This window comes from Sinocyclocheilus grahami, unplaced genomic scaffold, assembly GCF_001515645.1.
Source record: "Sinocyclocheilus grahami isolate Dianchi unplaced genomic scaffold, SAMN03320097.WGS_v1.1 scaffold832.1, whole genome shotgun sequence".
In the NCBI taxonomy this organism is placed as follows: domain Eukaryota; kingdom Metazoa; phylum Chordata; class Actinopteri; order Cypriniformes; family Cyprinidae; genus Sinocyclocheilus; species Sinocyclocheilus grahami.
In genome coordinates this window covers 218,031-231,490 of record NW_015506011.1, presented here as the reverse complement: position 1 = coordinate 231,490, position 13,460 = coordinate 218,031, and the positions used below count along the sequence as shown (strand labels likewise).

The following is a 13,460-nucleotide window of genomic DNA, read 5'->3' as shown; positions in this document are numbered from 1 at the left end:
TTTACTCTATTCATCTGTAGTATCTTGCCTTACTAAAAAAAAACCCCACCAAGTTTAAACCAGGTTCTAGACAAAATTCCACTGAAGATGAACTCAAATGCTTAAACACTGCTTGTGTTGTGAAAGAAGATTTCCTTACAAACATTTGGCAAAGAAAATGCTTGCGTAATTGGTGTTGTGCACTTGAAAAAGTGAAAGAATTCGACAGAGTTTCAAATGTTTATTTTTGTGTCACTTCTCAATGCAAATCATGACAGACACTGAACTAGAAATATAATAAAAAGACAACTGTAGAAATACGTAAGTGCTTGTAAGAATTGACAGACAGCTTTTTGGTTAAAAAAAATCAAAATAAATAGCTTCAAATTAAATGCAGTCCGTGCTAAATCATATACACTCAGTTCTATACACAAGTGAGCCTTAAAGACTAATTATTTCTCCTACAGATTATTTCTCCTATCGATCTTATGTTCAATATTATACAACTTATCTAAGTGCATTAAGTGAATCTAACTCTATAATACAACAGTCATTTAATTACTAGGAACAACAACAAATCTTCCGCCATGAAAGTTCAAACAAGCAGAGAGAGAAAAAGTTAATTTATCAAAATCATCAGATGACACAGCATTACAAAAATTAATTTCCAGTACTTAAATTTATAAAAATGGGGTTTTTGGGCAAGCAGATGGATTTGATTAATGCGTCCTATGTCCACAAATGTTCTTTTACTTTAACTGTAGGGCAACTCTTATAAAAACCTTCCAAGTTGATGTGAGCATTTCTATTCAAGCTGTAGAAACATATCTAACCTTGTCAAAGCAAACAGTCTGGGTACAAAAAGCTGTACATAAAAGACCGATTCTTAGAACATCAGAACAACTATTTAATCGTTACTTTACATGATGGGAAAAGTCCTACTGGATGAACTCTTTCAAAATGTCACAGGTCTTTTTGTTGATGACCTCACGGAGCTTACGGACGCGCCGGGTGCTGGAAAGGACGATGAAGCTGTCGGGCTGCAGGATGGCCATACCGTTGTTGACGTCCCCCATGATGATGATCTGGCCATCGGAGGAGGTGACGTTCGGACACGGACAGGCCCAGTCCATGTTCTGCAACGTCACCTCTAAGGGCTCATTCCTCAAAAATTTCAGCCCCATTTTCTCATCCTTCAGGATCTCCTCCACAGTGATCAGAGCGTGACCCGAGTCTTGGTCCTCGGTCAGCTCCGTCATGCGTCCCAGAATCACGAAATCACTTTTGCAGAAGCTGGTCACCATCTTGTGCCGTGGCTTGCACAGCTTGCAGCGATGGCTCCTCAAGAACGGGCAGGTGTCCTCGCATGATTCTTTGGTTTTGAAGTTGTTCTCGTTGCCTTTGCAGCCGCCATATACGAACAGTTGGCACCGGTGCTGGGAGCCGCTGTAGGCCCAGCGAGGTTCATACGCCTTGCAAGGTCCCTGGTAGATGGGAAGGTTACAAGGAGAGGCGAGTTCATCCTGACAGGACGACACGCAGGTCTCATAAGCGTCAAAGCGATTGCGGTTTTTGCTGCAGTTGCCGTAGTTAAAGGTGTAGCAGTTGTTCCTCTGGGGGTCGTAAAACCAACTCAGCTTTTCCTCCCCACAATCTTCACTATCAGGCACCTTAAAGCACTCCTCTGCCGGGAAACGTGTTGAGTTCGACTTTGTGACTGGCTCTTGCTCAAGTACGGACAGTGGAAAATGTGCTCGGATGGATCCGCCAGCATTTGTGGCCGCGCATGTATAGACACCGGCATCATGCAATTGAGCGTTGTAGATAACCAGCTGGCCGATGTTGGTGACCACAACATTCCCATGCACGTGGTTGGGTTTCAAGATTACGTTTCCTTGCCTGTCCATCTGCTTCTCCCAGGTTATCTCGGGCTTTGGTCGGCCAGCAACTTCACAAAGGAAGCTGGCCGTGTCGCCAACAAACACGGATTGCGGAGATGGGCTGTTCACCATCACAGGAGCGTGCACATCTTCAGGAGTGGTGCGCTGCAGCGTGGTGGTGGGTAATGCGGTAGTGCCCGCCGGGAGAGGACTAGTGTTTGGCCAGGTGAGGTGGAAGCGGCACGCCACCACCGATAAGGAGATGCCCTTTGAGCATGCTTCTGCATCCATGTAGCACTTGTTATAGTAGGTCATCCCGTCCGAGGCGCAGGTGAAGTATGGCTCTCTCTCGCAGCGGTCGCGGCACTTGCACACAGGCTGGCCGTCCCAGATTTCACACTCGGAGCCCTGCTGAGTGCACATAAACTTGTCACAGGACGCCTCCTTTGGCATGCCCATGGGCCCTTTCTTGCCCGTAGCGTCGATGTAGCGGGCCGCCACACAGCTGCGATTGCCGCAAACATTGGCACAGCACTTTTCGAACGTTTCACATTCCTGAACAAAGCAAAGAGTGAATGCAGCCCCATTTTCTCATCCTTCAGGATCTCCTCCACAGTGATCAGAGCGTGACCCGAGTCTTGGTCCTCGGTCAGCTCCGTCATGCGTCCCAGAATCACGAAATCACTTTTGCAGAAGCTGGTCACCATCTTGTGCCGTGGCTTGCACAGCTTGCAGCGATGGCTCCTCAAGAACGGGCAGGTGTCCTCGCATGATTCTTTGGTTTTGAAGTTGTTCTCGTTGCCTTTGCAGCCGCCATATACGAACAGTTGGCACCGGTGCTGGGAGCCGCTGTAGGCCCAGCGAGGTTCATACGCCTTGCAAGGTCCCTGGTAGATGGGAAGGTTACAAGGAGAGGCGAGTTCATCCTGACAGGACGACACGCAGGTCTCATAAGCGTCAAAGCGATTGCGGTTTTTGCTGCAGTTGCCGTAGTTAAAGGTGTAGCAGTTGTTCCTCTGGGGGTCGTAAAACCAACTCAGCTTTTCCTCCCCACAATCTTCACTATCAGGCACCTTAAAGCACTCCTCTGCCGGGAAACGTGTTGAGTTCGACTTTGTGACTGGCTCTTGCTCAAGTACGGACAGTGGAAAATGTGCTCGGATGGATCCGCCAGCATTTGTGGCCGCGCATGTATAGACACCGGCATCATGCAATTGAGCGTTGTAGATAACCAGCTGGCCGATGTTGGTGACCACAACATTCCCATGCACGTGGTTGGGTTTCAAGATTACGTTTCCTTGCCTGTCCATCTGCTTCTCCCAGGTTATCTCGGGCTTTGGTCGGCCAGCAACTTCACAAAGGAAGCTGGCCGTGTCGCCAACAAACACGGATTGCGGAGATGGGCTGTTCACCATCACAGGAGCGTGCACATCTTCAGGAGTGGTGCGCTGCAGCGTGGTGGTGGGTAATGCGGTAGTGCCCGCCGGGAGAGGACTAGTGTTTGGCCAGGTGAGGTGGAAGCGGCACGCCACCACCGATAAGGAGATGCCCTTTGAGCATGCTTCTGCATCCATGTAGCACTTGTTATAGTAGGTCATCCCGTCCGAGGCGCAGGTGAAGTAGGGCTCTCTCTCGCAGCGGTCGCGGCACTTGCACACAGGCTGGCCGTCCCAGATTTCACACTCGGAGCCCTGCTGAGTGCACATAAACTTGTCACAGGACGCCTCCTTTGGCATGCCCATGGGCCCTTTCTTGCCCGTAGCGTCGATGTAGCGGGCCGCCACACAGCTGCGATTGCCGCAAACATTGGCACAGCACTTTTCGAACGTTTCACATTCCTGAACAAAGCAAAGAGTGAATGCATCATTTTGCAGGATGTTGCAGTTGTATGCTCTTGATGATCATGATTACATGAATGAAAAGAATTATAGATAATATATGTATATATAAAATGTATTCTCGAATGAATGAAAAGAATTATAGATAATATATATATATATATATATATATATATATATATATATATATATATATATATATATATACACATAATGGACATGCATACATGCAAGTAATATGTATATATAATATTTAATATATATTTTACATATAAATTAAATGTAGATGCATGCATGGAAGTAATATATACTGTATATATAATATTGTATATATACATATATATGAATTAAATTGACATGCATGTAATAGTAATAAATACATAAAAACTGCATATATACAGTATGTATATATACATGAAACAGACATGCATGCATTCACGTAGTTTGTATATAAAAATGTGTTAATACATATATATGCATGCAGTCAAACTGACAACTAATTTAAATGGAATGAAAAGGCAAACCTGATCAGATTCACATTCTCTTGTGCAGGTGCTCATTGCATCAACCCACAAGTTTGGGTTCATGTCATTTGGACAGATCCCTGCGTGGGAATAAGCAACTCTTTGCAAAGTCATGCCTTTCACGCATTGCCTGTCCACAAATAGCAGCAAAAACTGTCCTGAGACGAACCAGATCCAGCGAGGAAACAGCATCCACCACATGTCGGAGGGCAGGAATGAGGACTTCTTTTGAGGAGTTACTAACCTAATTTTATTGAAACAGCTGAGCCAGAATTCTGCGCCTCGAGCTTCCAAGCAGCAGGAGACAAAAAAAAAAGTTTTGACTTCTTGAGCAACAAAGGCTATTCTCCTGACCGCAAAACTCGCCTGACACACAATGACAGTTATGAACCACTCTGTAGTTCTAGAGAGAGGATTAAAAACATCTGGTCCAGAGCTGGGTTGGTACTGGGACACCTGCCTCTCTTTGAAAGTGCTCTAGGCTGCTGCTTTAACCCTTTATCTGGCACGCGCGTGGGAATTTTATACACTTTAAAACGAAACATAGAATCCAAAAGCAAGAAATGGTTAATAAACGCCAATTTTATATCAAATATCAGTGTTAAAGTAATATAGCCTACACCAGTTTAACAAATTACAGATGAAATCTCCATCATACTTGAGCAACATAAAGGATTTTAAGGACAAAACTGTGTGCGAGGTAAGAAAGTTAAATGTAAAGGCTGGTTTAGATATTTGTGATCTTGCTGATGGACATTAAACGGCAAAATCAGCAAGTTCTCGTTTAATTATATGCAACATCCATGCACACAAGCTTCTCATCTGCATGTTAAATCAGATACTATGACTGTGCAAACCATCAACTTCACATCAAAGTTTGAAACACACGTAATCCACATGTGTTATAACACTCCAAGGTTTTCCCTTTGACATGTCGGCTGTTAAATTAAAAGTTTATCATGGAATTTAACTACGGAATATAACGATCTATTAAGCATTAGACGATTGTTCTATCAGATATATGGCATAAATAAAATCTAATCCTGTCACGCAAATGAAAAGTCAAAACCACAGTGTTAAAATGTTTGTAAGCACCAATGCCAATATTTAAGGAGTGTGCTAATAAACAGCCTAATACGTAACAAAGAGAAAAGTAGATATCCATCGCTACATTTTAACATACACTGAGAAAGAAAAGACATAAGGGTACAGCAAGCCTAAAGATGCACAAATAAAGCACTAAAGGCAAAACTCAGTTTGCACGTGCATGTGGACACTAATTTGATTTAATATTTAAAAAAATTAGATATTTTTTTTGGTGGCATTTTTCATTATTGTGTTTTTAAATTGAATATATTTTAATAATAGTGTACAAATGACTGTACAAGTTAATAAATGTAAATTGCACTATTTTACTAATCAAAATAAACAGAATATGGTTTAAACTGTGCTGAAGTGATTGTTTTGAACACGTATTAACTTATATAAATATGACCACTTTAGCTGAATTATTTGTATAATATTTTACTACGTTTACGATTTCCTACAAAATGTGTTACTCCCTGTTTTAATAAAGATATTCATTTTCTGCAATATGGGAGTAAAGCACATTTTCTTTAAGGTGCGCCTTTAACCCCGTCTTACACTAATTTGGCAGAGCTGGTCAAAATCAGCCAATGCTGATGATATTGTACATTAAATGATGTGCATTAAATTAGTCTAAATGAATAAATGTCATTTAAAATGAGGGTTTGTCTCATGTAGCTTTTCCACAACACCACAGCCTGTGAGTTAAACACAAAATCTATTTATGCAAAAACACTAATGCTGATTAAAGAAGGCAGCTACTATTTGTGTTCATGAGAAACTTCACCTTATTTTACCCCTGCGACCGTAGATTAACTTTAACAGTGCCTTGTTGTAAAGTTTAACCGTATAACAGTTGTAGGAAATTTTTTGTCTTCAGATATCTTTCCAAAGAGAGAGAGAGAGAGAGAAACCCTTTCAGGCTCTCAGGTGTCAAATGAGGACAAACTCTTTTTTTCTCTCTCTTTTTAATAAACGTTGAGCTTTTGGAAAATGCATTTTACCTGACTTAAATATCTAAACATCTAAGACGGCAGACTGAAATTCAGGAAAGATCCACTACATTTTGGCCATCAATGGTTATCCATACGATATCTCACGCCTCGGGAGTTTGGATCCAAATATATAATTCCCCGAACATCTAACAATCAAGTATTTTTTCTCAAGCATTTCCGAGGAAACGTGTTTGAGTGAAGGATCCAGGTTGAGGAGAGTATCTGGCCTCCAGCGGGAATAAAAGGCTTTAACTGCTGGCACATTGATAACACACTGCAACTCTGTGTGATTGATTGCTGAAGGAGCTGCAACACACTGCATTCTTTCACGTACCTGCTTCGGAGACGCATTACCTTACTTGCCCTCTGCGAAGGCAATGTGTGATGTATTTGTTTAAGGAAATATTGTAATGGGAACAAACAATTAATAAACTCCTGTCAGTCTGAACATCTTGAGTGAGGACTGATGCAACCTCAGGGTGTGCCATTAAAATAACAGGATAGTTTGTTCTGAAAGACATGAAAAACTCAATGGAGATATTCATGGTTTAAGAACATATCGACTGGGAGGCTTTCACACAGCAGACGGAACTATACTCATTAGTTAAAGACAATCAATAAGAAATGGTAGACAGTTTAAACTGATGGATAAATTAGGCAGATAAATGTTGTAAGTGTATATTTTATTGAAAATTAGAACATTGTTAGTCACTTCCGCTCAGCAAGGCTGCATTTACTTGATCACAAATACAGTAAAAATTTTGAAATATTATTACAATTTAAAATAACCCTTTTCTATGTGAATGCATTTTAAAATGTAATTTATTCCTGCGATGCAAAGCTGAATTTTCAGCATCATTACTCCAGTCTTCAAGGTTTATATTTGGTGTCAAATGGCCACAAATTTTAAACAGCGTTGAAGTACAAAGCTTATTTTGTAGTAGAATCAGTCCAAAATTAAAATTTGCTTAAAATTTGTACTCACCTTCAGCATCCAGAAACAATACTGGCTGAAACAGTGTCACTGTGTGGTTTACGCTTCTAAAGAAGTGTTTTCACCACAGCACAAACACATTCGGCATGTCTTGTTGTTCTCAGTATGGAAACAGCATGTTGTATTCTCACCAGCAGGCCCAACCCTTGCAAGAAGGCTTATTTCCCAGAAACACCTTCCACGCCAGGAATCATTCACAAACACCACGGGCCGTCAACGCCACAGACAACTAAATTGGGAAATTTTTTAAATAATATAATAATAAAAAGAATAATATAAATGACAAAATTACTAAAACTAAGTAAAATTAAAATTAAAACAACATTTATAAAAATAAAATCTTATTCAAAATGGGAGGGGGGGGATCAGTAATATTTTTATTTTTGAAAGAAATGAAAATATATTTTTATTCAGCAAGGACACATTAAATGAGTAAAAGTAATGAGACGGTATTACATCAAATAAATGCTGTTCTTCTGAACTTTCTGTTCATCTGTGAATCCTGAAAAATAAAATGCATCACGGTTTCCACAAAAATATTGTGCAGCACGACTGTGTTCAACATTGATAATAATCAGAAATGTTTCTAATAATCAGCATATTATACTGATTTCTGAAGATCATGTGACACTGAAGACTGGAGGAATGATGCTGAAAATACAGCTGCGCATCACAGCAATACATTACAGTTTAACAGATATTCACTTAGAAAACAGCTGTTTTACATTATAATAATATTTCACAATTTTTACTGTATTTTTGATCAAATAAATGCAGCCTTGGTGAGCATAACAGACTTCTTTTGAAAACAAAACATCTTACAGACCCGCACTTTTGAACAGTACTGTATATTTATGACTGGAGGCTTCGGGACATTAAACATAAAGAGAGTCAGTCTTGACAGATTATGAGTTTCATGACATGGCGTGATCTGTAAGATCTTCAGTGTGTTCCTCAGGTGTTTGCAGTCAGTGGGGCTCAGAGGAGACAGACAGCAGCTGCGTCCAGAATGAGAGGAATGACACCCTTTGACCTGCTTTATGTTGAATCTAATGCGGCAGATTTTCATACGTTCACACACGAGCGCTCAGAGATTCAACAGTTCAGCATGACGTGTGTTCAAGCCTGTTGCTAAAGTGTCCTCGGAGAGAGGGGATTCCATCATGAACAGCATTAGAGAAGGTTTGTCTCTGTTGAGGCTCAGTTCAAGAATCAGAAAGGCAGCGTGTGCTTCATTACAGACGACATGATGATGCCGAGACACGTCCTCTAGTGGTCTGTTAAGATCTACACACACTCAAACACAAGCACTGGAGGCTGAATTCAGTTCACTCTGTTCATTCATTACCCATGAAGAGATTTTAGGAGTATTTTAGTGAACAGTCATCTATCTGTCATGCTGTTTTAGAAATTAGTATTAAATGTCAGTAATCAATATGGGATCATATGGGATTTCATCTTTTATTTCAACTTCATCTGGACTTTTTTATATAAATATATATATATAATAAATAACTAAATAAATACTGTATTGTGAATTTATAGCTGCCATAGTTATTTATTAAATAATATATTAAACTGTAATATAATAAATCATAAATGAATAAATATTATCATAAATATTTATATATTAGGGATGTCAGTTTAACGCGTTAACATAATTAATTAATTATTTAAAAAAATTAATATTTTAACGCACTGGTCCCGCCCACAGACCTGTACATCATCTTACATTTCATACAGTTGACTGTTGACAAATATGATGCAAGGCCACAACTCCATAAATGCAGTTATGCCCTAAAAGTCAAGATATTGGTGCAAAAAATGCCCCTGTATGTGTTTTTGTCTCGTGTTTCATACAGTTGACTGTTGACAAATATGATGCAGGGCCACAACTCCATAAATGCAGTTATGCCCTAAAAGTCAAGATATTGGTGATATCATACGATATCACACGAGCAGCGAGAGCAGTAGGCTATTACACGAGTGCTGATTTGTCACGAATATCACGAGTTTAAATGTGATTTTATATAACAGTTCAGTAAGATATTGTGTTATATTTTAAACACAATATTGTGTTTTTGTTCAATTTTGCAAAGAATATATTACTTTTAAAGCCACAGCAGAACTGTTGTGCGTCTCCGAGTTTAGTTTCTGAATGATTCCACGTTTTGAACGAATCGTGTGAATCAATGAATCACAAAAAACAATTAAATTCTGTGATTATTTACTCTCACGTCCCTCGTGTCGTTTCAAACCTTTCTTTTGTGGAACATAAAGGAAGGTATATTGAAGACTGTCGGTAACAAAGCTGTTCTGGTTACCAATGACTTTCATTGTTGAACAAACAAACGATGTAGGGGTGGGTGAAATACCAGTGCACATGCCTTATGTGACACACTTATGTGTCAAAATGGCCATCATTGCGAGTATACACAGGTGTTTATGTCTTAAGTGAATATAAACAGTTGAGAAAGATGCAAACACATGTGTATCAGTATATTAGATCCATGCATTCAGTCTTAAAGTGCTTCATTAATGTCAATCAAACCACAAAAGAGAGAACATCTTGCTGCTCTTTACACCACTGAATAAAAAGAATTGATTTAATTGATGCTTTTTATCTCACAATTTTTCTCTGAATTGTGAGATATAAAGTCGCAACTTTCATTGTTGAACAAACCATACTGAGATGTTTCTCAAATTATCTTCTTTTATGTTCCATAGTTTATGTTAGGCCGTTGTAGCCTAAATGTTTATGTGTAATACATTTTTTTGTTGAATCAAATACAATATTTCTAAAGCTACAATTTATAATGCCTACTTGATACTTTCTCATTTAACACAAAAATATCTTTAAATAATCTTGTGTGGGTATTTTCACAGTAATATTTTTTTTTTGTGATTAAGTAATCGAAACATCATGTAATTAATTAGATTAAACATTTTAATTGACTGACAGCCTTAATATATATATATATAAAATTAAAATGAAAATTTTTTTTTTTTATATCAGGTGCCTTTCATCACTGAAACTGAAGGTTTATGAGCTTCAAACACTGTAGTGAAAACCATCATGCTATGATTTATTACATTATTATTTAGCATAGATGAGGTTTTGTCAAAATTATGAAAAAAACAGTAAACCAGTAATAAACAGTAATCCTGTATTGCTTATGAATGTATAGCTGTCACAGTAAAACAAGTATTTATTAAATAATATACAGTATATAAATTATAAATTAAAATAAAAAAAATGAAATATCTAAAATTAAAATAAAAAATATATATGTGGCAAACAGTAATCCTGTATTGTTTATGAATGTATAGCTGTAACAATAAATAAGTTATTAAATTATTAAAATATAGAAAAAATATAAGTGGCACAATGTCCTGCTATATATCAGCTCACTGAAAATGAAAGTTTATGAGAGCAATGAAAACACAAAACTTACGAAATACACATAGAAACAGTATTAATTTTTTAATAAATGCAACAATACTCCAATTCTGGCAACAGAATTCAAGTTTTTACAGATTTGGTTTACAAAAAGAATCTCATACATAACTGAGCAGAAATCTTCCCTATTGAACAACTTAAATAATACAGTACAAAAATAGACTGCTTTATCATGAAACGACTCATTCAGTAACAGTGGCACTGTAGTCATAGAGAACAAAAATAATAGCAATAATGTAAAAACAACCAAAGATCCTGGATGCAGCAGTAAAACAGAGACACATTACATTCACTGGCGTTGTGTGTGAGACACTGTGTGAAGGCACTGCGGCTTACAGCATAAGAGCTCACGCCAGACCCGCGTCTTTAGCCATTCCATAGAAGATTCCTTTCTGAGCGAGCAGGTTAGTCGGCGTGTCGAACTCTGCGATCTTTCCCTTGTCCAAAACGAGCACTCTGTCACAAGAGAAAAGCACTGAATTCAACATGTGCACACGCTCTGCCTTCATGGAAACGATGTAGGGGTGGGTGAAATACCAGTGCACATGCCTTATGTGACACACTTATGTGTCAAAATGGCCATCATTGCGAGTATACACAGGTGTTTATGTCTTAAGTGAATATAAACAGTTGAGAAAGATGCAAACACATGTGTATCAGTATATTAGATCCATGCATTCAGTCTTAAAGTGCTTCATTAATGTCAATCAAACCACAAAAGAGAGAACATCTTGCTGCTCTTTACACCACTGAATAAAAAGAATTGATTTAATTGATGCTTTTTATCTCACAATTTTTCTCTGAATTGTGAGATATAAAGTCGCAATTCTGAGAAATAAAGTCAGAATTGTGTGATATAAACTCTATTCTGAGAAATACAGTCAGAATTGTGTGATATGAACTCTATTCTGAGAAATAAAGTAAGAATTGTGTGATATGAACTCTATTCTGAGAAATACCATCAGAATTGCAAGATAAAAACTTATAATTCTGAGAAATAAAGTCAGATTTGTGAGATACAAACTCGCAATTGTAAGCAATTGTAAGAATTGATTTCCTCAGAATTGGACTAAACTATATCTTATATATGTTTGATGCTGAGATCAAACATCAATAAAAACCTTTAATCTCAGTTTTTTGGGGGGGTTTTCACAAAATAAGAATTAAGATTTTTCAAATCAGCTTTAATGCTCTTATAAAAACAACACAGTCAAATGTCAAAAATGACAAAAAGGAGTATTCAAAATGTATAATTTAACTTAAAATCTGCAAAAAAACAAATAAAAAGTGGAAAAATAGAGATTAGACATAAAATAATGTGTTCCGAATCATTCATACTTGTGATAAAGGCTGAGCATTGAACAGATAGTTGTAAAATTGTCATTAAAAGCAAAAATGCTACAAAATGCATCACATTTTGTGAGAAAAGGTGTGACCTGCTCCATCAAAACAGACAGTATTTCTGGACTCAGCAGCTCGAACAGAGTAAGAAACGAGAGGTACCTGGTGTAGTCCATGATGGTGTTGAGTCTGTGAGCGAAACGATGTAGGGGTGGGTGAAATACCAGTGCACATGCCTTATGTGTCAAAATGGCCATCATTGCGAGTATACACAGGTGTTTATGTCTTAAGTGAATATAAACAGTTGAGAAAGATGCAAACACATGTGTATCAGTATATTAGATCCATGCATTCAGTCTTAAAGTGCTTCATTAATGTCAATCAAACCACAAAAGAGAGAACATCTCTTGCTGCTCTTTACACCACTGAATAAAAAGAATGAACATTTAATTGCTGCTTTTTCTCACAATTCTGACTTTTTCTCTGAATTGTGAGATATAAAGTCGCAATTCCGAGAAATAAAGTCAGATTTGCGACATTCAAGGAGTATTCAAAATGTATCATTTAACTTAAAATCTGCAAAAAGTGGAAAAAAGTAGAGATTAGGCATAAGATACTGTTCAGAATCATTCATACATGTTGCAGATCTGAGAAATAAACTCTTTATTCTGAGAAAAACATCAAAATTGTATGATATAAACACAATTCAGAGAAATAAAGTCAGAATTGTAAAATATAAACGTATAATTCTGAGAAATAAAGTCAGAATTACAAGATATAAATGTATAATTCTGAGAAATAAAGTCAGAATTGTGATATGAAATATATCTTCCAAAACATGTTTAACTCTAAAACTGCATGAAAATGAAAGCCATTAATCTAAACAAGTTGTGCTCCAAATTTGAGGTTGATATCACAAAAAAAGGTTTCTACTAGACGACATTTGCTTCCTATTCGTTTCCAATAACGTCATTTTTGACCGCAAAGTGTTATTATTCAAAACCATTTAACCTTTATGAATCATGATCAAAGTCTTTTTTATGTTCACACAGCAAGCGCCAAAACCTTTACCAAGTTTTGTTCCATTCTGATGAAGTAATAAAATTTTTTTTTTTTTAAAAACTACTTTTTTTTCTGTCAGAAACGACCACACAAAATAAGAGTATTTTACTGAGAGTATAGAGTGATGTAATGCACACAGGCATATTGCTGTGTTATTTCTAACGGCACCTGAGGTTTTCTCCTCCTTCGGAGCACTCCAGCTCGAGCTTGGACGGCTGGTTGCTGACAAACTTCTTCAGATGAGAGAGTTCCAGCACTTTCCACACGTCTTCCTCGCTGTATTTCTCAAAGGGATCGAGGT

General features: G+C 37.8%; 1 protein-coding gene across 1 annotated transcript; it reads right to left on the bottom strand.

The window, feature by feature from the left end:
- Positions 1-917: 917 nt before the first annotated feature.
- LOC107562664 (WAP, Kazal, immunoglobulin, Kunitz and NTR domain-containing protein 2-like) lies at positions 918-4,422 on the bottom strand. The gene is made up of 3 exons (XM_016247347.1): positions 4,222-4,422; positions 2,444-3,697; positions 918-2,411 (listed from the first exon to the last, which is right to left on the bottom strand). The coding sequence occupies exons 1-3, from the start codon at positions 4,420-4,422 to the stop codon at positions 918-920; spliced, it is 2,949 nt and encodes a 982-aa protein (XP_016102833.1).
- Between the last annotated feature and the right edge of the window lie 9,038 nt (positions 4,423-13,460).

Excerpts from the sequence above, each read along its gene's own strand:
- LOC107562664 (XM_016247347.1), bottom strand. The coding sequence starts at position 4,422 with ATGTGGTGGATGCTGTTTCCTCGCTGGATCTGGTTCGTCTCAGGACAG. Across the intron at positions 3,698-4,221 it reads GAGAATGTGAATCTGATCAG|GAATGTGAAACGTTCGAAAA; the intron begins GTTTGCCTTTTC and ends TGCTTTGTTCAG. Across the intron at positions 2,412-2,443 it reads TCCTGAAGGATGAGAAAATG|TGTGAAACGTTCGAAAAGTG; the intron begins GGGCTGCATTCA and ends TTTGTTCAGGAA.